The sequence below is a fragment of the Hoplias malabaricus genome, chromosome 5 (assembly GCF_029633855.1).
Source record: "Hoplias malabaricus isolate fHopMal1 chromosome 5, fHopMal1.hap1, whole genome shotgun sequence".
NCBI classification, from domain to species: domain Eukaryota; kingdom Metazoa; phylum Chordata; class Actinopteri; order Characiformes; family Erythrinidae; genus Hoplias; species Hoplias malabaricus.
In genome coordinates, this window is record NC_089804.1 from 49966000 (window position 1) to 49992963 (window position 26964).

Genomic DNA, 26964 nt, shown 5'->3' on the forward strand with positions numbered 1-26964 from the left:
TTATGAGCCTTTCATAAGTTTAATTGGATTCATTATATTGGCTGGATTGGATAAATCCTGTAAATTCATGGTATAATTTAGTCCTGCACAGTGAACTCTGTAGTCTGATTGGATACTTCAGTCCTGTAACGCTGAGACGGTGTGGTATTCGGACTGAAATACAACCACTGTAAAAGCTTTAACATGTAACATCAGGGTTGTAAATTACAGGCATTGCAGCATTTCCATTTTGGGTAGATTTGTAAGACAGTGATTGGGCATTTGATTTGATTGGGTATTTAACATTTTATTGCAATACACTGGTAAAATCAATTTTGGCATTTTATTTTATTTATATATCATTTATTATATATCAGTCACACAGCTCCAGGGACTTGGAGGTTGTGGGTTCGATTCCCACTCCGGGTGACTGTCTGTGAGGAGTTGGAGTGTTCTCCCCGTGTCCATGTGGGTTTCCTCCGGGTGCTCCGGTTTCCTCCCACAGTCCAAAAACACACATTGGTAGGTGGATTGGCGACTCGAAAAAGTGTCCGTAGGTGTGAGTGTGTGAGTACTGCGCCCCCTCCAGGGTGTATTCCTGCCTTGCGACCAATGATTCCAAGTAGGCCCCGGACCCACCGCGACCCTGAATTGGACAAGCGGTTACAGATAATGAATGAATGAATGATAAAACAGATTAAAAATAATAAAATATAAATAATATTTTACGTATAATATATTGTTGTAAAAAAATGGCGATGTGGTAATTGTACGGCACCAAAACTAATTACAGTTTAAGCTCTTTTATCATCTATCACAAATAATTATGAATATACTGACTATATAATTTCACATTATTGACTGATATATGTACATTGTGACCTTGATCAAGAATACACATACGCGCCATTTCATGTCTTCATGTAAAGTCCAAAAAAAATTCAGTGATTTTGTCTCATGAAAATTGTATTTTATTTGTTCTTGTATGTGACCATACATTTATTCAGCACGCTTATAGAAGACGTGATAACAGTGTCAACAGACGCATTGCAGCACTAGAATACCATACAGTCCTTCTCACTTGAGGAATACACTTCAAAAAGAATCCTTTATTACTTTACCTAAAGCTCTTCCTCCTCTGGAGCTGCCATCTCTCACTGTACACTGGAGTATCACAGTGCAGCTTGTTTTGGAGATTGGTGTATGTGACAAAGTTAATGTAGTTCTCTGACATTTTGGACTAATATTAAATTAATTCCTAAATACAACAACATACAAGTCAAACAGCTTGTAGGCACCAATTCTAGTGAGTGATTTACACTACTTTGAGGTTCACCCATTGCTGTGTACAAGTTCAGTTGCTTACAAACAGCTTGTATAATCTCCATGGAAAATATTGCCTACAGCAAACTGGGCAGTGGAGCAATGCAACTGCATTCTCTGAAGTAATGGGACTTTATTCAGAACGTTTGTGATGAAATGAAGTGGTGTTTATGATCCAGACCCAATCTTCCAATATCAGCATCTGACACCTCAGGTGTTCTCGTCACTAACTGCCATTGAAATCTCATAGCTCTACCATTTGGTCCTAAATATTCACAGATGAGAAGAGACTGTTACTAAAGTAAAAAGGAGACAATGTCTCTACTCATGATCGTTAATTCAGAAGAAATATTGGGCAATTGCGTGTCTGTTAGCAATAATATATACTGTGTATATAGCAACACTGTGTCAATATACAATGCAACTTGTTCAGCATTCTAATCAAATATAGGCATTAAAATAAAGTTTTACTGAATTTATTTTACTGAACAATTATTATCTACCACCAAACACCAATATAGATATAGTGTGCTGCATTAATATTCAAATTGCCACTAGTTTATAATGAAATAACAGCACACTACACACTCAGAAACAGTTATTATAAAAAATAATATTAAGAAAACTATCACTAGAGTTGTCCTCTCAACATACTTGTTTTGTACCTGTTATAGACAGTGTATAATAGACTTTCCAGTGCCTTTTATATGATATAAATGTGTCAGGGAAATATCTGTTGTCAGCTGAGACCACTGAGTTTATGTGGGTTGCCAGATAAAGGTTCTATATGGTGTAAATGTCATCTCAGATGTACAAAAATATTAATGAGGTTTAACTGTGTACTTAAAACTCTAAAAAGGTTTGGCCAGTATAATTATGGGTCTGTTATTGCACACTACATTTTATTTGTTTCAAGACCATTTTCTTACCTGTGCTAATTACAACACAATATATTTATACATTGTTGTAATGTATTATTTTGTATGTTGATTTGTATACTGTATAATTGTTTTAAATTCATTGGATTGGCAACTGGCTTTCTGCTTTACTAAAATGGAAAGACCACACCTCACACAGATCCAGGGTCCTGGGGTTGTGAGTTCGAGCCCTGGTCCAGGTGACTGTCTGTGAGGTGTTTGGTGTGTTCTCTCTGTGTCCGTGTGGGTTTCCTCTGAGTGCTCCTGTATGGTGTCAAAAAAGGGTCAAAAAGATTTTGAGTTTGTAAAACAATACTCACAAATGTAACGGACTTTGTAACTGTGTTTGAGCAACTACATACACGCAAAACTAAAATCCACAAATGTATTGGAATGCACAAATTTAAAACAACAACAAAGAAAGAACCTTGGAAAGAACCAAGGTTCCAAGAATCAGGAACAGAACTGGTTTAAGAACCGGAGTTCTTTCGGTGGAAAAGCGTTATGGTTGACAGCAACAAATCAGTGTTCTGATTGGTTAAACAAACCTCGCGATCTGATTGGTCCAGCTAAAGTTTTCCTATTGGTCCATCAATTGGCCGTCAAAACAGAGTCTTAAATCTGCAACTGCAAAAAGAGATTCACACACACAGCAGAGAAGGTGAATTTGTGGATTTTTTCCACCTCATTCAAAAATTCCCACTGTCACATTTGGAACCTTAAAAAGGTTTGCTCTTGCACATTTTAAGCCGTTTGAGAAGGTACTGATTCATACATTCACGACATTTGATTTAGAAATGCAAATCTTTTATTTTACACATTTGTGATTTTATTATTATTGTTGTTGTTTTAAATTTGTACATTCCAATACATTTGTGGATTTTAGTTTTACGTGTATGTAGTTGCTCAAACGCAGTTAAAACTCATAATCTTTTTGACCCTATTTTGACTCCATACTCCTGTTTCCTCCCATGGTCCAAAAACACACATGGGTAGATGGATTGTTGGTAGGTGCCCAGTGATTCCGGGTAGGCTCCGGACCCACCACAAACCTGAACTGGATAATCGCTTACAGATAATGAATGAATGAATGAATATAGTCTAAGGCTTTCCTTCTTTTCATTGTTACAAAATTACATCACTATAAAGAGGAGTCAAATGTTCAAACAATATGTTTTTTTCTCATTGTGAGCCAGAACAGAATAAAGCAGTTGCAAAAAAAATAAATAAATGAATGTTTTTGTGTGAGATGAAGATGGTAATGTTACTTATGTTCATTTAAGCCTGAGAAAAACAGCCATTTTGGTCCATTTAGAGTAAACCTCAAAGTATCTGTAAGTACTGTGAAACCATTTTACTGTCTAATAGAATAAAATATATTTATGTGTGAACTGGACATGAGAAATGTTGATATAGTGGCCACAGCTCAAACATGAACATGTTGGGAGATAAACATTAGGAGACACTTGTGCTTCAGTGGCACTTAGTAAAACTGCAGAAGCAGACTGTTTTGAATGTAGTTTTTGTGATGTCACAAACCAAAGATATTTTCAAATATCCTATTATTCCGCCCACATTCAGCCTCAAGATTAAAACCACTGAAAGGGGAAGTGAATAACATTTATTATCTCAGTGGCATCTGTCAAGGGGTAGGAATCAACACAATTCTTAAAGCTGATATGATTTTAATCAGGAACATGGACAATCATGAAAATCTTTTACAGTAGCAGGTCTTGTGGGGGGTTTTCGACATGCATTGGTTTGTACCCTTCAAAACTGGTTAAAGGAAGGACAGCCAGTGAATTAGCAATTGGGTCATGGGCACCCAAGTCTCACTGATGCATGATGGGAGTGAAAGCTGAAACACACAGTGCATCGCATCTTGCTGTATATGGCGCTGCATTGCGACAGACCATCCATGCTGACCCCTGTCCACTATAAAAAGTGCCAATGTCAGACATCTGAAGATCAGAACTGGATCATAGAGCAACGGAAGAAGGTGGCCAGGTCTGATATGTTTTCTTTTACATCATTTGGACAACCATGTGCATATGTGTTGCTTACATGAGGAAGAGATTGCAGCAGGACGCCATACGGGAAAAAGACAACTCAGTGAGTGCAGTGTGATGCTCTGAGTAATGTTCTGCAGGATAACGTTAAGTCCTAGATTTCATATGGATATTATTTTGACACATGCCACCTATTTGAACATTGCATTCCCTATTGTCTCTTTCAGCAAGATAATATGCTCTGCCACACTACAAAACTGTTCAGGAGTCAAATGGCTTCCAAATTCCAGATCTAACTGGATCTCCAGAATCCAACTGAGCATCTGTTTCACCTTGTAGCTCACAGGACTTAAAACAAAATGGGATGCTCTGAAGCCGCTTTACATGAGGATAAGTTCACCACGTTCTATGTCTAGTCTGGGATAGATGGGTATGAAGCCCAGCACTTGGCTGTCGAACAGAGGAACCGTATTCTGTTGAGGAAAAACAGGACAAATGAGAAACCTCAAAATGTTCGTAATTAGTTTCAAATAACTTTACTGCTTAATAGAGGATAAATGGAATAGCCACATTTCTGTATGAACTGGACATGAGAAATATAGATTTTGTGGCCACAGCTGGAATGTGAATGTGTTCAGAAAGAATAAGTCTCTACAACAGGGGTCACTGTTGTGCTTCATTGGCACTTTTAATAAAACAGACATTTCATCTTCACAACAGCAATGTCTGGACATGGAGAGGAGGAAAATGGGTCAGGCCTCTCTGTGCTGGCTCGCTGGTTTGCTCTTGTTTGACTCTGGAGTTATTTTAAAAGGAGACCTGGACAGGTTATTGGAAACAGTGAAGGGAAGACAAGGCAAGTGCTGAAATCTCTCTTTCTCTGTCTTTTTCTCTTTCTTTCTCATATTAACCCAGGAACACTCAGTCCAGCACAAAGAGCCCTGATACTGGTCTCTCCCTCCCTCTCCTTTATTTACAGATAAAATTACATACATTCATTGATTTCACTAGGTAACAAAGCTGATCAGTCTTTTTTTTTTTTTTTCTTTTTTTTTTTTTTTACAGAGATCCAATTTCATCCATGTCTCACTTCTGCTTTCACACTTTTTTATTTGCACTCTCCATCAGTCTGCTCTTCCCGGCACATGAATTATAGCTCATTTCTCTGATGACCCCTCTCCCTAACCCTGTGTTGATTTAGGTCCCATAAAACAATATGTATAACTATTTACATAAGCTGTAATCTTTTAACTACTTTGTCACAAAAACCATGACACTCCCCATTCCTCTAAGCCTTTTCACTCATAAGCCCTGCCCACACATGTCCCAAAAATCCATTCCGATGGAAAAAAGGCAAAAAAGACCAAAAATAAAAATCACCCTAGACTCACTGCCCAATTTTAACACTATGTATGTCTATCCCAGCCCATTTTAAAAGTGCATGCCTAGATTTGACAATTAAAAAAATACAATGCCTGTACAGAAAAAGACCACCCCTTCCTGAAACATCTTACCTCCACCTCCCACCTCCCATCACGAACATGATGCGTTGACAAAAGTTATGGTTCTTTCTTCTTGAATTTTTATATTCGCAGGTTCGGACTGTGTCGAGTGGCGGTAGAAAGTCTGGAAGGTTGGTTCTGACAGCAGTGGGACTGTTGAAGAGGGTCTCTGAGGCAGCATTTGGTAATGGGGCAGTTAGGGGGATACTGCTATTGAGAGTCAAAGGTGACGGGGGCTGGGATGGCCATTATGGTAGAGCTTCTGCTTGATATGCACCATGTTTCCGCTGGTGTCTTCCAGCTGCCGTAACTGTGCACGTCTGCGCAGGTCTCGCAGGTTACAGAACTGAGGGAGCCAGGACCAGGATGGTGTGTCTGCGAAAAGAGAAGAACCAAAAATATAAATCCATTAAACAGATCTATCATATACATTTATAGCAACAAAACCAAATTTTCTTCTATTTTTTTGATGTAAAGGGATGAGTACATGTTGTTAACTGTATAGAACATTGTCACAAAAACATTTTTTTCCTTAAATATTTGCTTACAGTTGATTAGTCTCATTTATTCACATTAAACACTTAAAGACATTCCATATAACGACTAAATTTAGTTAAATGAATTTGCCTCCACTTTGAATATGCATATACAATTGCACAAACAAGACAAGTGCAATATACTGTACTTACGAAACCTTGAAATACAATGTGACACATTACACATAAGCATATATTCACCATGGTCTTTGTTAAGCATTGGCTAGAGACATATAAAACCTTAGAGTGTGAAGCTTGTCTCCTATTGAATATTGCAAAAATTCAAGAATAAAGTTTCTCAACTCAAGGTGGCACTTTATGTGACACTGAATTAAAAATACACCTTTCTGTAATGAGGGATCACTGCATGGGCTCAGAAATGCTTTAGAATTTAACTGTCTGTGAACATATTTCATTGCTACACCCACAAAGGCAAGTTCATTCATTCATTGTCTATTATCCCATTCAGGGTCTCTGTGGGTCCAGAGCCTATCCAGAATCATTGGGCGCAAGGCAGGAACACATCTAGAAGGGGGTGCCTGTCCTTCGCAGGGTGACACACATTCACTCACAGACTCACACCTATGGACACTTTTTTACCATCATGTGTTTTTTGAGTGTGGGAAGAAACCGGAGCACACACCAAACTCCTCACAGACAGTCACCCGGAACACGCCTTGAACCCACAAACTCTAGGTCCCTGGAGCTGTGTGACTGCAACACTAACTGCTGCACCACAATGCTGCCCCAAATGCAAGTTAAAACAAACAAATGCAAAGAAGGGTCACAATACAAATAATATACAAAATCTCAGCCACCTTCACTGAGACAGAGCTCATTTAAAATGGGCTGAGGTGAAGTGGAAAAGTGTCCTGTGGTCTGACAAATCAAAATATAAAATTATTTTGGGGGCCCAAATAATTTCTAATAAATTCACATTTCAAAAGCCATTTAAAAATTATTTTCAATGGGTGACAGATCTGTAATTATGTGTGCATTATAAAATACTGTAATAAAATATATAAAAGAAATATATAAAACACTATACGTATTTAACTAAAATTTAATAATAGGCAAATATTTTTAAAAAAGCATTAAGCTTTCTTAGTTTCAGCATTTGAAAATAGTTTCTTTGTATTATTTTCAATTAAATATAAACCTTAACTGATTTGCACTTCATTGCATTCTGTAGTTTAGATTTCACATGCCACAAAATTTTTGCAAATAGGGAAAATAGTGGCCAAATAGTGGCCATAGCAAGTGAGATGATGAGAAAAAATATACGTACTCCGTTAATATCATGAAATGTTAATCCATTGCAAAAGACAGCTTGTGTAAAAAATATATGAGAGCAATGGTTTCCTGAATAAATTTCTTCATAATTCCAACAGTAAATGTTTTATATTTACATTTTGTACATCAATATTGCACTATTTATCCATGTGTAGTGTGTACCTGAGAATAGTGAATGACAATAATTGTTGCAGTAGTGAGGAATGTGATCATTTTGTTGACCTACAGACAACAAATCAAAAAACACAGAAAGAGAGAGTGGGAGAGATAAAGGGAGGGGAGAGAGACAGAGAGAGAGAGAGAGAGAGAGAGAAAGAGAAAAGAGAGAGAGAGAGAGATCCCCAGACAGCCCTGCCCTAACCGATGGCCAAGCTAGTAAGGAGGGGATGGTTATTTATAGCATTCTTTGGGTCTGCCATACACAAGGACTCTGCTGAAGGGTATTCAGAAGGAGATAATAAATAAGGGCCATGTTTTCAAATCCTTCATTTGAATAAGAACACCCTGCCTCAGATGCCAGTGCATAGACACATGAATCTAATGGTAGTTTTTAAATAACAGATAAGACCTTGTATCTGTATATTTGCTGATTTTTGTTATTATTGTTTTATATAAATAGAAAAGACCATCTATCCTTTACACTGTAAAAATTCATTATGAATAGAATAATAGAAATTCAATTCAAACATTCTTGAATTAATTGATTTGTATTAAATTAATAAAGCTTTTCCCCCTTCTTTTGAAAGATTTATTTTTGGAGAAGTGGGGTTTTATTTAAATAGCAAGAAAAATAAAAAAATGAAACTGATAGGAAAATAAAAAATATTTCATCTTGATATTTTTTTTATCTTATAAATAATAATTGATAAACATAAGTAAAAAGGAAAGAAAATGGCACGCCTTATATCAGTGGTTTATGGAGGAAAGGATGGAGGGGAGAGATAGAATTAGAGAATGAGAGCTATAAAAAAATCAATGTGTACTCCTTTATGCAGTGTGTGTGTGTGTGTGTGTGTATCTTCTCACTCACACATCTCCCCCCTTGCTTGCCTTCCCTTTCCAGCTGCTCTCTTTCTATTTATAGCACTCACGAAGCAAGAGGGAGCAGGAAAAGTGAAAGTGTGTGTGTGTGTGTGTGTGTGTCTGTGCTGTGTGGGGGTGGGGATATGACAGTACAACCTACCCCCATTCTCTCTCTCTCTCTTTCTTTCTTTTCTCTCTCTCTCTCTCTCTCTCTCTCTCTCTCTCTCTCTCTCTCCCTCTCCCTCGCTCTCACCTTCACTCTTCTATCTCAGAAAGGCTAAATGAGGCTGACCTGCCATCAGCGTCACAATTTCACAGCTCCACTCTGGGGGCATCCCCTACTATTCCTCGTCTGCTTCCACCATTCAGAGAATCCATGAATCCAAATGTCATTTTTCACTGGTATTTTGATGCACATTTGGCCTCTGTTTAAAAAATCATTGTTCGGAAGAGGTTCATATGGTAAGACAATGGTTTCTAATAAAAGGTGTTAACAGAATGTTCTCTCAATTTCAGAAAAGTATACATATAATATAGACCATTTTAATTAGCAATATAACAATTCAGTGCTGGAAGATCTTTGGTCTATGAACAAATTACATGAATTACATGTTTTTTTCATTCTTTAATACAAAACAAAGTCTGTTTGACTGTTTGTCTGTTTAGCTGAACTGCTGAAATAATGAGGGATTTTTACTGTAGCATCACCACTACTGAAAAAGTACTGTCTATCAGATTAAAGGCCACTTACATATATCAGTCACTGATTATGGGATGTTGAAAGAGCACAAATGGCTACAATATCGTTAAATTTAATTAATTTAAATCATGCTTTAAATAAAAAAAATATGCTAATGACCTGCAGTATATAAAGTGTGTAGATGTAAAAATTTGTGTCAAGACAGAAAGTAAAGGCAGATTCTGACTTACACAGTCAGTACTTTATATCAATGTGCTTAAAATAAGTGTATAACTATACATTCATTCATTCATTCCTTCATTATTTGTAACCGCTTATCCAGTTCAGGGTCGCGGTGGGTCCAGAGCCTACCTGGAATCATTGGGCACAAGGTGGGAATACACCCTCGAGAGGGCGCCAGTCCTTCACAGGGCAACACACACTCACACCTACGGACACTTTGGAGTCACCAATCCACCTACCAAACGTGTTTTTGGACTGTGGGTGGAAACCGGAGCACCCGGAGGAAACCCACGCAGACACAGGGAGAACACACCAACTCCTCACAGACAGTCACCCGGAGTGGGAATCGAACCCACAACCTCCAGGTCCCTGGAGCTGTGTGACTGCGACACTACCTGCTGCGCCATGCTGCCCCAGTTGTAATATCAAAATAGCATATTTTACATAAAATTTAATAATAATAATAATGTATATTAAATTAAGGTAGCTCAGTATTGTCAGAATTAAGCTTAATTTCTTATCATAATCACATTTTATTTGCAATCACAATATTGGTGATATTGTTATTGGTATGAACCACGATATGAAGATTTATTAACAATTTCTTTATATCTAGCTAATGTTAGGACCATAGAAAATGAAAAAAAAAAGTCACCAAAACAAATCATTCCATGAAAATGGAGTACATTTTTATAGCAAATCAATTGTGCTAAAATTCACCTTGAAATTTAATTTATAATACAAACTTTGACATGTCTGAAAAATATCACTTAGTTTTAGTGATACTGTCTGACTCTTTTGTGTGTGGCATGTTTAATGTACTTCCAGCACCATGCACTGTCACAGACCACAGAGATCCCAGTGTGTCCAAGCCATTTCTAAACATAGCTGAAATATTTAGGGAAAACCTGTCTACTCATTTTTGAACTGCTTTTTTAACTCCATTTTGCTTGGTGTATACATTTTAAAACATCTTCTGCTATTCCTCTTCCCCCTGATGAGACCCAAACTCCTGCCCAAGGGATGGCTGATGCATACTGAAAGCTTTCCCTTTTTTAAAAGAGGCACTTACATTTCCAGACACAACATATGTACCACAGCACCCCAGCGGACCCTGATGACTGTAACAAACAACTGCTATGTTGCCTGGTGGTTCAGGTGGTTACATCCACCCAAAGCATACTTTCACTGCAATAACCATCACACCATGACAGAAGAATTGATGACAGCAGCATGAGAAAAGCAGTCACAACTTACTGTTGTTCTGAACCATGGAGCAAACTATACCATTTCAGACAGGCCCTAAAGTCTATGAATAGACATATTTTAGTAAGTTGTGAAATTCACAGAAAGTATTGTAATAACATGTTAAATTCATTCTGAATATGGTTAAAAACAAAAGAAGCAAATCTACCAATTTAAAGGAGCGTAATCACATTTAAATTTACTGATCAATCCATAGTCCTTTTCCATGGTCATTAATGGACCATCTGTCCTGATGCCTGCTCCAATCACCAAGCATAGATTCAAGCTAAAGTTTAGACCTAAGTGTAATGCTATTGTCTATATTAAAATCTAAATGACATGAATCTTGGTGTTTATCAACATGTTCATGATGCTATTAAAGGCATGAGACACAAAAATCCTTTTAACATACAGAGAAGGTGATGTATGAAGTATTTTACCCCAATAAGTACTCAGCTGGCTATAACAGAGTGCTCTGTGAATTGTTTAAGCAGTGTTTAGGGTTGTTTTTTTCATACTGCCAGTCCCAATATTAAGGTGATATTAAGTTGTGCATTCCATGTACAAGCCTCATTTCCAAATAAAATCGGAATGCTGTGCAAAACCTAAACAAAAAAACAAAATGTTCGAATTTGAAAACGATTTAAGCCCTATATTTACCTGAATATAGTACAAAGACTATATTTCAATTTTGAAACTAAGAATGTTTATTAAATGTTTTATATATATTTACCCATTTTGAATGTGATGCCCTCAACATGTTCCAAAAAGGTTGACATTGAAGCATGATTACCACTGTGCTGTGTGTTTTCAATGCGTGAAAGGTCTGGACTATTTTAGAACCTGTACCCTTTTACTAAGGAGCCATGCTGTTGTAATCCATGCAGAATGTAGATTGGCCTTGTCCTGCTGAAATAAGCAGGGACTTCCCTGAATAAGACATTGTCTGGGTGGCAGCATTTTGCTCTAAACCTGTATATATGGTTCAAAATTATTACATCTTAAGTCCGTCTTAAATGAGATGAAGGCGGCAGTATTCCTGGATCCTGTTTGTATCTGGTTTCTTCTTTGGAGTTGTGAATGGTAACTTTTTTGACCAATGACCAACTGTGTTCACAGACCATATTTTCCCTCCAAAGTTTTTTAACTTGCATAAAGAGATTTCACAGGATCCTTTGACTCTAATAATTGTATTATTTAGCGCAGATGATAAAATGCCCCAGTTCTTTACTATTTTAATTTGAGAAACATTCTTCAACTGTTGAAATATTTACCTGCATCGTCTTTGACATAGTTGTCAGTGCTTCCCCATCTTTACTTCTGAAAAACTCAGCCTTTCTAAGTTACTTTTTTAAAACCCAAACATATCACTGACTTTTTGGCACTTAACCAATTTTTTATTTCATTCATTAGCATTATACAATTACATTATCCCAATTTCTTTGTAAACCATTGCTGGCGTCACATTAAAAATGGTCATACATTTATCAAAAAACATGCTTTTTCATTTGGTTTTGTTTTGCAGTGTCCCAAATTTCCAGAAAATTAAGTTTGTATCTTTAGGTGCAATCAAGGAAATTTCAAATGTGATCCCCAAAAATTCCCTTACCTTATTTATAAGAAATTTCTCAAAGCTCATTCTTATGATATCATCAACAGGCTAGGCTTCCCCTGTCACACAGAAGCTGGGAAATTGAAGCCTAGTCACTTTATATTCTACTGAATACTGTCACTGTATCCTTTCAAAGAGCTGCTAATGCAATGCCATTATAAGACAGCTTAACATATTTGGAGGAGATCACTAACCAATACTGTTAAGCTTGCATTGTACCAAGGGGTGGTTCAGAGGAAGAGTTTTTCCCACCCTGAGATGGTAAAGAGAGTCTGTTACAACCTCTCAGCAATAGGATCAACATTCAAACCATTTGAACATTTGGTTTTGACAGTTTTTCTTCAATATTTAGAGATCACTCCACATAAGCATAGTGAATATTACTGTGATAACTCATGGCAAACACTGACTGTTTCTAATAAAGTACTACATTGCTTAACACATTGCTCATCCAGTTACACAGGTGATAATTCTCAGTGGAGAATGATTAAATGGTTAATGCTACCATTAGCACTCCTCCATTCCTCCACTCTCATCATGTTATGCAAATGATGAGCAACAGAAAAATAAATGTGTGTTCTTATACTTCTAAGACTTGATTAATCATGAGACTGGACATACGGAGTGCCAGCTCCAAAGGCTCTAATTTATTCCTTAAACATGAAAGGTGTAAAGAGTGAATCATTCCTCCAAACGCAGCTACTCTCACGCACAAAAATATCTTCATCTGCCACATTTTGAATCATACAGCATCAATCTGCAGTCATTTGCAAACGTTTGGACACCACTGGTCAGATGGCATATCTTGGTCATTATTATTTTCTCATGGCTGTTATAACAAAACAACATTTTCTATTATGTGGAAAAATTTGAAAATATGACATGGCTTTTAAACAGCATCAAACTTTACAACAAACAGAGTAATCGATTTTTTTAAATTAAACCATTGAGCTACGTAACATTAACATACAGTTCCTTTTTTTGTGTACATTGTGCATTAAACCCTGCAACTGTGTTCTTTATAAGAGATGTGCACTTAACAAAAACACAATTTCACTAGGAGCTCCCGGTCCTATGCATACACTTTCTTTTTACATCCTTTGCTCATGCCCTCTTGTTGAATGGTTGCTATAGGGGGTAAAAGAACACCCTTCACAGAGCAGAGCAGGGTTTCATTCCTTGGAAAGGAACACTGTGCACCACTTAGCCTTCCAAACATGAGCATGATTAACATGAATAAAACTGATACCAAATGCCATAAATGCAAATGTAAATCAGAAGGGACTCATCCCACTCACCATAGTAGCGGCTGGCCCTCCAGGCTCTCACAGCGCAATGTAATGCTCCATCCAGCCATAGCAGCAGCCAGCTAATACAGAAGCCCAGCAACAGCCCCAGCATGAGGTCCATCTCCTGCTTGGTAACACTGTCGCTCACAAAGTAGTTCTCAGATGAATCCACCAACGAATGGTCCCCGTCATATGGAATTACATAATGGACATGGTGCCTGAAACAGAATAAAAATATTAAGTCTTGACATTTACCAACAGATGCAAAGACACACTGGAATTAGTACAGTTCTGCTCTGAAAACACAGCGACACCTGACACACTTAACTGAGCCAAAGAACCTGATAGATACTGAATTAGTTATTTGGAGAGATACCTACAGAGGCAAGGGATACGTCTTACAAAACAAGTCACGTTTGAGTTTAAAACCTAAAGATTTTAAATTCTTGATTCATATTTTCAAGCAGGAACCCAAACAATTATTTATGTGTATGAGTACGCATAGATACTCGCAATGTCAGGTAAAATGACAAAAGGAACACTCAAAGTAGTCATACATATTTATTACTTTCATGAATATACACAGTAGGCTCCTGACACTAAAATTCCTCAAAATCTAGGTGAAAATGCAACTGCTCACTGTCTTCAATTATAAGAATATATTGAGTAAACAGGTTTCCTGTCCTTTTCTAAGTACAGGGAAATGAATTGAAATGACTATGATGTGTCTATGTATACAAACATGAGATGGTTTTGATAGGTTATGTTTTTTCTTCACACTAAAGCTGTATTCAAGTGGTGTTGGAAATTAGGAAATGCCAGTTTTCCCATGTATAAACAACCCTGAACTAGCCCAGAAATGCTACTTACAAGTGAAGAACTTGGAACTCTAGATGGGATTTGATGTTTAGGATAAACAGTAGGGAAAACAAAATGCTAAATACGCATCAATATATCACTGACTATGTACTTTTTAATGTAACAGGGACAAAGCAGATGGATTCTTCAAACATATTTACGTGAACTATTTTTGAAGCCCTAAAGTACCTTTCAGTAGACAGTGCTTTTTCCACATAAAATAAAGGTTACAGTTAAAACCGATAAACTGGGATAAAGACATTTTAAAACTTAGTAAAAACGTATTCAAATTTCACAAACATTGTTTTGAGGATTCATGTATCTATTCCCCCTTTCAGCCTCTGAATGCAGCATAACAAAATTAATTCACTCATTCATTATCTTTAACCACTTATCCAGTTCAGGGTCGCGGTGGGTCCAGAGCCTACACGGAATCATTGGGCGCAAGGCGGGAATACACCCTGGAGGGGGCGCCAGTCCTTCACAGGGCAACACACACACTCACACATTCATTCACACACTTACGCCTACGGACAATTTTGAGTTGCCAATCCGCATAACAAAATGCCTCATATAAAAAAAATGGACAATGCTTATTCCATATTCACACGTTCTTTGGCATTTCTTGGTTTTCATTGGTGTGGGATTAATCTTATAGTAAAGTATTTATTAATTCACCTTGAAACCAGTCTGTGGTGTAACCGCTGGGTGAGGAATTGCATACAGATTTGAATATTACAGTACCCTTTATACAGCACAGGAATCATCTCTAATTCTCCAAAGTGTGTATTTTAATATCTATAATATGATTTCAGTCAATATTTCAGGTGAGCTGTGTGCGCAGTGAGCTGGTCAGAGTTGAGAGTAATTTTGGATCGGCCTGATTCAGTACCCTTGGGTAGAGATTGCAGGGCTTTTATGGCTCAAATTGGACAATTAGTCCTGTGTGCCTGCATATGGAACACTAATGAGTAAACGGTGATATCAATTAGAGCCCTCTTAATGTCCCACCCAAAGGGCAATGGCTGTTTCAATGTGGCAACCTCCATACACACTGAAAAATGTGTTAAATGTATGTGATTACCACATATAAAATATATTAAATCAACATAATTCACACTGTAGACACAGACATTGTGCTGTTTGTATAACCTCTGTAGAAAAGGAATTATATGGGATAATTAAATATTTGAAGCAGCTGCACATTAGTCTAGTACAACAATGCTCAATTCCAAGCATCTGCAAAAGGAGTGTAATTCTTCCAGGCATGGGGCTGTAGAACAGTGGGACGAAGTGATCTTCTTCTTATATCTTATTTAGAATGACACTGAGTAGAATATATGATCCAAAACTAATCATCCCACACCAGTACCAGACCTCACTAATGTGCTTTTGGATGTGTGACAACAAATCCACACGGCAACGCTACAACATCTAGTCTAAAGTCTTCTAAAGCTTACAAAGTGGACAATGTATGTGCTGGTATCTTTGAGTTCAGATGAAATGTTAGGTGAGCGGTTGTCCAAAAACGTTTGGATGAACAGGGTGTATTGCAGCAAAAAACATCACACAAGGTTTTCTAAAATCTTGCTATTGATCGACTTAGCCAACAGTTTCTTTACACACCTTGCAGCAAATAGTTAATATATGAATGTCAAATATTTTATCCATGAGGATAGTGTGTAGATAACAGCTGAAAAAATCCATCACAACAAAATCTCCAGACCTGAACACACATTAACAGTGTCCATATGTAGGCATTTATTTAACACTGTAGTTACCTCACCCCATGGGGATTTTTAATATATACACTTTATACATGCCCTCTGCTCCCATGTGTCTCCAAGGAAATTAATAACATGCTCTATGCCACCGGGGGAGTATACACCCATATACATACACCATACACACCTATAACATAACAAGCAATTTAGTCAGCAGGATAAATTACTAAAACTGAACAACCAATCCTTGCATCTCACAAAAATCAAAAATGAAAACTCCTCAGTTTAGTGAGCTGTGCCAGGCGTGACAGGGGGGACAGTGTAGATAAGCAAATCAAGTAATGAAGAACAATTTCATAAAGTTCTCCATAAAATCATCAAATATCCAATTCACTTAACTCTACAAAGCCTCATGTACACATTCCATAGAGATACATATACTCTCAGAATAAAAGGTAATAAATTATTGTCACTAAAGTTACAAAGAGTGTAAATGTACTTTTAAAGATACAACCGTGGTTTTAAAAACCAGTTGTGTTCCCGAAAGGTACATTACATTCTCTTCTCCAGAAGGAAAGGGGAATATTTATACATTTTCATTTAAAGGCAGTGTATATTAAAACAACAAATATACAGGTCCTGAAGATGACTTGGTGTGTATGAAATCAGCTGAAATATATACAATTAATGTAGAATATCACAATTATCTTCCCTAACTAAAGGTACTAAATATGTAGCTTTGGGGGTCCACAACCACAAACCACCAGTTTTTCTGAGAGGGTATATGACTCAGTCATGAAAAGTTGTCTTTCATAAATAAAATCAATGGCAATCTTCTCTGTACACATAAAATATTGTGCCAAAGCTTAGTAAAAAAGCCCTTATAAATTACATTTAGCCATGTGTCAGAGCAGAAAGGAATAGCTTCTTCAGAGGAACACTTACATTAAAAAGCAAATAAGGTGTAAAGTGTAAAAAGAAGCATTATTAGATTTAACCAACTTTTGCCAGCAAAAAAATATTCTAAATGTGTAACAATTTCAATCCAGAATTAATAAATCAGAAACTTGAATTCTCAGAACTGCACTCACAGTGTTGTAATAGAATAGAATACTGTAATATCAGTCAGTTCTATTCCTGACAACGGTGCCAGAAAACCTTTTAATATTTGTCCATCTTCAAAAACTTTTTGAGGCATGTGTAATTATCCCTGGAGATTGATTTGAAACTGAAAGCAAGCTCCTGGAATGTTAACAGATTGAAATATGTGTTGTATTTTACTTTTGATTGTATTATATATTTTATATATATATATTTATTTCAATTATAATTTAATGTACTAAGCTTTAAGCTTGGTGCCTGGTGTTGCCAATGAATGATTTGTACCTGCTTAGAAATTAAATGAATGAAAGGATGGTCTCTGAATTCTGCACTGTATGTATGTTACAACCCTTGTCTGACTAATGAAGCAAGAACTCTTTTTCTTATGGATGTAGCCTACAAAGCTAGTCTTGCACTAATGCTGGGAATTGTGTCCTATGTCCTAAGGCCTCGGAAGGCCGGGCGTTTCATTCTTTTGGTGTTCTTTGCTGAAATATGAGGGGTATATGAAGCCCACCTTCCACAGTTGCAGTGGCACACACGGTCCTCGCCTCGTAGATGCGGGAGGATGTAGTTGTGGAAGCGATCCAGCAGTGCGTTCATGTCCATCAGACACGCTATCGCCTGAAACACAGAAGAAACACTGCAGCTAAAATACACACTGTTCCAGAGACCCTCTATGGCTAGGTAACATGGCAGTTCGTTTATACATATTGAATGTATGTGGACCCCATTTCCACACTTCTCTTTTCTTAATTAAGTGCCTGTGATCAGTGCTGAAAAATGGTACATGAGGCAGAAGTCTTACCATTACAACAGAAGCACCTAGGATCATAAAAATCATGGTGGTTGTGATCATATGCATCAAAGCCCCCGCGGTCCTCTACTCAGGATGCCCAAGCTAAAGCGCCGTGGCCCGGGACGCGGAGCTCATCAAGGCGCCTTGACTGGGAGAAGGCTGTTGTGGAAGGCGCATAAATGCAGAAAAGGGGGGCAGCTTGGCCCCAGATCTAGAGCCGCCGAGAGTGGCCTCCTCTCCCCATCGAGAAAGAAATCTTCTTTGATACTGAAGGCCAGGCCAGAAAAAAAAGAAAGGAAAGGATAGATTTGCTGGTGCTGGTGTTGGTTCACCGTCCAACAAGAAAAAGAAAATGTCCAGCGACGCTGCGAAGGTTGGGGGTGGTAGCTATATCCTTGGCGCGCGGCTGCTTAAGAATGCATGGTTCTTCTGCTCGGCAAAAGATTATCTAGCGTCTGCAATGTTCTCGTTTATCCCGAGAAATACTCTCGATGCATTTGTTCGATTTTCGTGCTGAGGCAGACTGAGAAATGAAGAAATGGAGCGCGGTGTCCCTCCCTTTACCTGCATCTGCATCAGCGTCAGGATCCAAGCGGACGATCACAGAACCTTGTTGTAGCCATCGCGCCTGGGAGCGGCTTACCTGCTCTTCTGAATGTGTGTGTGTGTGTGTGTGTGTGTGTAAGAGAGAGAGTGTGTGTGTGTGTGTGTGTGTGTGTGTGTGTGTGAGGGAGAGAGGGATGGGTTAGGTAGAGAGGAAGGTAAGGTAGGGAATGCTAGCAGCAGCAGTCTTGAAGACAGGGATGTGTCTTAATATCTCCAGGTCACCGTTAATCTTCCCCTTTTGAGATCGCTAATTATTCCCAATTAATGAATAGTGCTGCGGGTTATATAAGCTCCACCGTCCTCCTCCATCCGCCCCCTCGGCAGCGCTGCGGTTCACATTGCGCCATTTCTCTCCGAGTCCGCGTGAAGCCTCCCCTCCTTCCCTCCTCTGTTCACTATGCTGTTCATCAGAGCTTCACTCACATTTCCCTGTGCAAAATTATTTCCAGGATCACAATCCGACAAACCTTCTCAGAACTGAACCAACTTTCATCTGGGCCATTGTGACGTCAGCATCTCACTGACCAACGTCAGATGTTCGCATAAACTTCTCGTGAGTTATTATTACAAATAAACTGTCACGAATTTCACCGGACTGAATACTGACCAAAAACATGGTCATCTGTCTGGCCAATATTCTAACAGTCTACACTCACTGCCCACTGAATCAGCTTCAGTGACCATAGGTGCACGGTATATTTCTACAGTCTAAAACTGTAGTCCACGTGTTGCTCTGCATACTTCGCTTCCCATTTTTTTCGTTTTAAATTGTCAGGACCCCCATAGGACCACCACAGAGCAGGTTTTCATTCTCAGTGCTGCATTGGCTATTATGCCTGGGTTGTCGTGTTGGTGTGTGTGCCCTGATACGAGTGGATCAGACACAGCACAATCCCCACTCACTGGTGGCTCAGTTTGACACACTTTACATATACAAGGTGGACTGAATATCTGAATATCTTCTGTTGGTAGACTCTTCTCATACCAGCAGTGACAGTGCTGTGTTTAAAAGATCAATAGCAACACTGCTGTGTCTGATCCATTTGTATCAGTACAACACACACTAACAGTCACTGTAGTGCTGACAATGATCCACCACCCATATATTAGCAGCTCTCTGGTAGTCCTGCCCATTGAAAAACTGGGGGCAAACAAAGTATACAAAGCAACAGATGAAATAGAGTCAAACTATAAAGTGCCTCCATATGGTCAGAGGAGCTGATAAAACAGACACTGAGTGTAGAACTTTGTTTGGACTTGCAGTGTAAGGGTTAAAGCAGCAAGAATATAGGAAAGTTCAATTAGTTCAATAAAGTATTTAAAGCACTCAGTGATAGCTAAATGTTTATTGAGAAGTGTATGATGGACAACGGAAATTGTTTCGTTCCAGACATGTTAATCAGTTACTGGTTTCTGCAGCCTGCTTACCAAGGAGGGGTCTTTTTTGTGTGGTCAGTATGAGGTTAAACACGGTGGAATGCGTTTTCCAACACACTGGTTGCCTTGCAGATGCAACACTTAGAGAAAACACATAGTCCTCTTACCATATCAGAAGGTTAGGCAGGTGACAAGGATGCCCTCTTTTGTCCCTCTCTAGAAAGTATGAGTATGGAAGGTGGGAGGTTTGCTGTTTTCATCGTTTCTTTAGCCACTGTTTTTAAGTTTGGCTACATTTAAAATTCTACTAACAGCAGCTTGACCACTCACAGCCTAGCATGACGAAGATCAGCTACATTGAAACATAACAGCAAGATCTAGGAACCATCCATTAATCAATCTCCCAATTACTCTCCCTCCGAGTCAGTGAGCCAGTGATGTACACTGTCAGAAAATTTGTCACTGTGGTGGTTTCTCTTGCTGTTTCTGTGGTGGTACCCTTGAGGGTACATATTTGTACCTTTACTTAGGGAACATAACTGTACCTTATTTTATTATAATTATAGATTTTAACATTGTGTTGATTTCATACGCCCCATTTCATCCCCAGGACTTTTATTATATTTTTTAATGTGACAGTTCTATAATGAAAACAAATATTCACCTCTCCTTCTGGAGAAGAGAATGTAACGTACCTTTAGGTATCACAACTGGACAAACACTGTTGTGCCTTTAAAGCTACATTTACACTGTTTGTACCTTTAGTGACTAATATTGTACCTCTACTGTACCTTTTTTTCTTTAGTCTAAATTTAAACTGTATACAAACAGACTACACCCACTCACTGCCCACTGTTTTAGACGCACATACATATAAACAGTAGCTAATCTGTTTATTCACAGGTTGTGATAGTCATCCTCTAGTCCTTTATCAGAAGTCATGGGATGATGCAGATTGGAAGCGGTTCAATAGATATTTTTTGGTTGGTTTACAATTCTGAGTACAGCAATGAGATTGAGGGGTTTACAATTATTCACCATCCAAACAACACCTATTGTGAAGTGGTCCGGATCATCAGAGTAAAAGGGAGCTACTAAAGCATAGACAGATGGATATCTGTCTGTACTTATATAACTACAAAGTGCATCTGTGGGTGGAGATGATAAAATAGACAAGAAGCGTAAAAACAAGGAGGAATTTTAATGTTTTGACTGAGTTGTGTTTGGAATGATGGTATGCAGGTCACAGCCACCAGAGCCACCAGATCACCAGAGCCATGTTAGCAGTAACCAGAATAAACTAACATGCACGTTTTGCTGATTTTTGCTTGTTTTTCAGCAGAGAACATATGGAAGCCCGTTACCACCTCATAAAATTAATGATAAATAAATGCATTTAAATAAACCCTATTTTCTTTATTAAGTAAATTGCTACCTCCTTATTTGAAGACACTGTTTCAATGTTTTATGGCACTATCTCATTATTTTAGGATACTAAGTCAAATTTTTGAGAAACCTTATCATTATTTTCAGATCCTATGTCAATATTTTGAGATAATCCATTATTTAGAGACACACTCTCTTATAATATGGACATCATTTCTCATTATTTTGAGATACTAATTCAATATATTAAAATAGTATCAATATCTTTAAATATATTTTTGAGATATTTCAATATTTTTGACAATAACTGATTATTTTGAGAGTGTGTAGTGTTTTATTTATTTTATTTTTAAAGAAACTGAATTAGACATAAAGACCAGCCTGGACTCTTAGAGCCACCGTAGCTCAGGAAATAGTTCGGATGTAAACAATCTGCTCGGCTCAGTTCTTTAACTGTCGGTACTTTAATTTTAAAATAGAACTTTAAAGGAAATAATGAGATTTCTTCCATAAAGGCGGATAATGTAAGTATTAAATTACACGTACTACGCTTTTAATATTGGTCAAAGATTAAAACAAGCGAATTCAGACGAGGCCGAAATCAGCTTCAGGTTCATGTTAGAATTATCCGTTCCACCTTAAATGGGCAGCTGCGCCAGTAAAGGCTTTAAGGAAAATTCTAACAAGAAGCCAATTATTTTTGTTCAGATACATCCAAATGTAACTGAGTAATCGACGCCAGATTAAGGTAGCACTAGACACGTCAATACGTTTTAGTTAAAATAATCTCGGTGAGCTAAAGCAGGAAACAAGTTTTTTTTCTTAAACAATAAATTGCTTTTGGCTAATTTGTTGCTAGCGTCCCAATATCAATAGCGAGATAAAGCTAGTAAGCATTGGCTATCTCTTCTTTACGAAAACAATGCAACAACAGGTAATTGAAATATACACGTTTTCCGTAGTTTGATCTTAATATTTACTGTTCAACTAGAGCTTCGGATCTATATTCTGTTATGAAGCTTTACAGGTCTCTAATAATGTGAAGTAACACATACTGGAGTCTGCTGCACTTTATTTGTGACGTCTTTTGATATATCATACATCAATCAGTTAATATTGCATAATAAAGCAATAGTAATGTTAACAACCACTGTCACTCATCGATTAAACACTTAAAAAACAACTGTTTATCAAAACTTTGTATTTAGAAGATTTATTTTATGTAACAAAAATAAGTTCAATACTGGCTAAAAGTGTCTTGTTTCACGTTGTAACTCTACACCTTCGCTTTCATTCCATAAATGCCGATTATATTAATATGCAATTAGTCCCGGTATTTAAGCTCCACCCACCTACAGTTCAAGCTTAACCGGAAAGTCCCAGGTCGAAAGTGAATGTGATTGGTTCCATAGTTTATGACATTCTGCTTTCTGAATCCACCTGTTTGAGACTGACTACATTTTAATAGAGAGAACACTGCATTTTAATATCAGAAATTCATAGTCATGTTTTAGACTGCTTATTTAGTACATGATACATGTCCTGGTGTATAAAGAAGGCCGCTCAGACAAGGTGTTAACAAGGTGAAAAATATTTTCAGTGGAGGGGTTCAAGGTATTAATGCAACTGTGTACATTTTGATTACCTAAAAATATATGATGCCTGTAATATCTGTTTGTTTGACGATGCTGAATTTGGAAATAACTTGCTGGACTTGTATGAAACGTATTTTCAGAATGGTAATGTTCTACTTTTTAGAAGGAAAAAAACTTCATAACTTTCAATGGGATGTAAAAAGATTTTCCAAGCAATTTTGGAGCATTTCTATTGGTCCGTTCATCCTAAAAATCTTAAACAGCTGCTGTGTTCAAATGATGTAGTAAATTAAAAATGGAAAAACATGGAGAGAGATGGTTTTCATTGGACAGCAAACTTTTTTTTTATGCAACTGTGTTTTGACCTGTCATAATTATTGCTTTAGGCTGCAGATGTATGCGGACATCAGATAGATTTGATCAGCTCAGGAGCTGTCACTCTGCACTAAAGTCGGGGTAATCCACAGAGCATCAACATGTCGAGGAAACAGTCAGGGAAGCCTGTGCGAGGGAACAGGAAATGTGACCTGGAGAGAAAGCGGGATGAGCGAGCTGCCCGCAGGGCTCTGGCCAAAGACCGAAAGAATCGACCTCCAGGAGAGGGGGAAGGAGAGGAGTTTGTCAGTTTCTCCAACCAACTGAAAGCGCTTGGTCTCAAATTGAGGGAGGTTCCTGGAGATGGGTATGTTAAAAATGTTACAGGTGATGATTCCAATCATGTATGCAAGCATGTGATTTTCTTGACATTGTGTGGCTACAGGAACTGTTTGTTCCGAGCTCTTGCGGATCAGCTGGAGGGACATTCACGTGGACACTTGAACCTGCGTCAGGAGACTGTCCAGTACATGATGTCACATCGGCAGGACTTTGAGCCTTTTGTGGAGGATGATGTGCCATTCACTCAGCACTGTGAGAAATGGGAGTGGAGGGTTTGGGGGTGAAGAATTATGGTACCTAGTGAATCAGTATCCTCTGAATCTGTTTTTTAAATACCTTTTGTCTTGTATTCTGGGAGACTGTTACATTTTGCCTAGAAAATTAGGACACTAAATGAAGTAAACTTCAATTGAAATATGAATACAACAGGTCTTTGCTCAATATAACTAGTACTCAGGTGTATCTATAATCTGCCTAGAATCGCAAAACATTGGTATTATGACTCCAAAATGTTTCTCTACACACTTTTTAACCACTTTAGAAATTTCAGCAATGTCATGTATATTACCTTTTGAATGCTATGCAAAATATTCTTTCTGAATTCATGAAAAATAATTTTTTTCTTTTTTTTTCAGTGTCAAATCTTGCGCAGCCTGGCACGTTCGCTGGGAATGATGCAATTGTGGCGTTCGCTCGCAGTCAGCAACTGAAAGTTGTAATCCATCAGCTGAATGCTCCATTGTGGGAGGTGAGTACTTGCTTTCTGTTTTATTTAATTTAAATGCTTTTAATGAAGTGCATTGTTTTTGAATAAGTAATAAGTACGTATGGTAACATATAATTTCCCCTTCTAAATTTCTAGATCAATGGGTCAGATAAGCTGCTATGCCGGGAGCTTCACATAGCATATCGTTATGGTGACCATTACGACAGTGTCCGGCACATTGGAGATAACTCTGAAAGTCCAGCTCACCTGCGTATTGAGGTTTGTAAATGAAAACGGTTCCTTTCAGTATTATTTAACCAAAATTTGCATGTGTCTTATGAATGGAATATCTGGATTAGTATTATGTAGAGTTTGAACATTTGTGGCCTAACAGAAAAATGTGTTTGTGCCATGGTCTTTGGTTTGTGCAAAGAATGATGTTCATGTGTTAGCTACAATAATGACTACTTAAAAACGGTGTCTTCCAATGTGAGGTGTGGAAATTAAAATACATTTTGGTTACTTGCTGTTTAAATCTGAACTCTGTCACTTATGAAATGTTAATCGTTAAATAAGGAATGTGTGGACTAATGAACAATCAAAGAAATAAATGCCAGGGAATGTTAGAATTAATATGGAAGTAACCAATGAACTAGAGATAAAAGCCCTTTGGTAATGACTAAGAATTTGCAGGCACCTTTTACCTTATAAAGTCTGTGATCAACATTGTAAAATATAACATTATATCATTGCTGTCCAATTATAAACATCCTATAAATCATGTTTAAATGTTTATGATGAATGAATAGAAATGCTCCACATTTACTTGCAATAAAATATTGTTATATTCACTTCCATTGAATGTTAAGAAGTTTTTTTTGTTGTTGTTTTTTTTTCTCCTACTTCTCCTATAAATGTATTATTTTAGGAAATATGTTTTTAGTTGGACCACGAAGATATGTATTTGTTTATTACAACAGTGATTTCAGTTTAGGAGCCACTCATGTAGAAATCCAGCTGGTTCTAAAGGGTTCAAAAACATTGTAACAACTAGAGATTTTTTGTGTGTTTCAGAATCTGAATAATTCAAGGCGGCTAGGTGATGGCCAGAGGGACAAACCCAGAGTGCCCTCTCCCTGTGAAGAAGAAGTTATCCTGAATTCCCTTTTGACCAGCAGTTTCAACAGTATGTCACTCTGTCAATCACAGGCTTTTCATGCCCTTGGATACACTGTTTTAACTCTACATTGTTTACCATTGGCTCTCTCAGGTCACGAAGAGAATCTTTGCCAATCAAGTGCCACCTCACAAAAGTGTCATGCAGAATGGCTTGAGTCTGAGCTGAGTAACCAATCTTTATGTTGGGAATTGGGAACAGAGATACACCCTCAGTGTCAGAGCAATAAGTCAGAATGCAGTGACACCCTATCACAACCAGAGAGCAGTACTACACACAAAACCAAGGTTAGAGTCATTATGTTTTCTGTTGTTGCATGCCTTATATAAATATAAAAACTAAATACTGGGGAAAAAAAAAACAAAGTAAGGATGTATTTTGAATGAAATCTCTTCTTTATGACGTTTAGCCCTCCAACAAACAACGGAAAGAGCAACAGCGTCTGGAGAAGAAGAAAAGGCAGGAGGAGAGACACAGACAGAAGGTTCTTCAAAGCAAAGACTTGCATGATCAAAATCAGAATTTGCCTGAACCTGTTACTCTTGTGCCAGCTCTAAACACTCTAAGCATCTAAGACAATCATGGACAAAAACAATCCCTCTCAAACCCGATCTTTGCTGCTTTTTATTTTATTAAGATATCCAGTTTAGTTGAGAAATGGAGTTCAGGGTTGTTAATATTTATACAAAATGGTTAACTGCATGAGGACGTACACTCTGGTGATGGATGGACACAGAAGACATTGTATTGGATCTTTCTGGTGAAGCTGGCCTGTCATGCTACATGCTCTCTTTTAGAGAGCTTTCAATGGTTGCCTTAGATAAACTAATATAGTACAGTTTTATTATTAACCAACTTTATTTTTAATTCATTCAGATTAATAGCCAAAGAATAGTCACAAATGGATTCAGACAAAATGGATATCAGCGTGAATTTACATTTGCTGTTGAGATTCATTGACTTGTAATATTTCTGTAAATCAGTGCATGCTCCTCATTAATGCTGTCAGTGTTGATTTCATTGAGTTTACCTTTTGCATTCCCTTGTTGAGATTTCCGATCTCTAGATTTTTGGAATGAGGTGCATTCTAATAATAAATGGCATTATAAAGAACCATGGGATTCTGTCAGCAGATCATTTTAATAGAAAAGTATTCAGGGCATTCAGGAACATGTGTAGTATTTTAAGCCGATTAACCTGTTTTAAAACTGAAATCCGACTTTATTCATTCATTCATTATCTGTAACCGCTTATTCAGTTCAGTCGCGGTGGGTCCAGAGCCTACCTGGAATCATTGGGCGCAAGGAGGGAATACACCCTGGAGGGGG

The 26964-nt window shown here is 37.7% G+C and overlaps 2 protein-coding genes across 4 annotated transcripts; one reads left to right on the forward strand and one right to left on the reverse strand.

Moving 5' to 3' along the window:
- Positions 1-4903: 4903 nt before the first annotated feature.
- Positions 4904-19160, reverse strand: tmem240a (transmembrane protein 240a). Of its 2 annotated transcripts, none has more exons than XM_066672547.1 (4): positions 18697-19160; positions 17851-17957; positions 13660-13868; positions 4904-6105 (listed from the first exon to the last, which is right to left on the reverse strand). In XM_066672547.1, exons 1-4 carry the CDS (start codon positions 18706-18708, stop codon positions 5951-5953), a joined length of 483 nt encoding a protein of 160 aa, XP_066528644.1. In that variant the 5' UTR covers positions 18709-19160; the 3' UTR covers positions 4904-5950. The 2 variants fall into 2 exon arrangements, with proteins under 2 accessions (XP_066528644.1, XP_066528643.1); XM_066672546.1 differs by having other exon boundaries at positions 18142-19160.
- A 2741-nt stretch (positions 19161-21901) lies between these two features.
- otud3 (OTU deubiquitinase 3) lies at positions 21902-26728 on the forward strand. Of its 2 annotated transcripts, none has more exons than XM_066672511.1 (8): positions 21902-22025; positions 23483-23778; positions 23857-24005; positions 24389-24501; positions 24616-24738; positions 25534-25645; positions 25730-25923; positions 26046-26726. In XM_066672511.1, the coding sequence occupies exons 2-8, from the start codon at positions 23573-23575 to the stop codon at positions 26208-26210; spliced, it is 1062 nt and encodes a 353-aa protein (XP_066528608.1). In that variant the 5' UTR covers positions 21902-22025; positions 23483-23572; the 3' UTR covers positions 26211-26726. The 2 variants fall into 2 exon arrangements, with proteins under 2 accessions (XP_066528608.1, XP_066528610.1); XM_066672513.1 differs by lacking the exon at positions 21902-22025 and adding an exon at positions 22287-22435 and having other exon boundaries at positions 26046-26728.
- Positions 26729-26964: the final 236 nt, after the last annotated feature.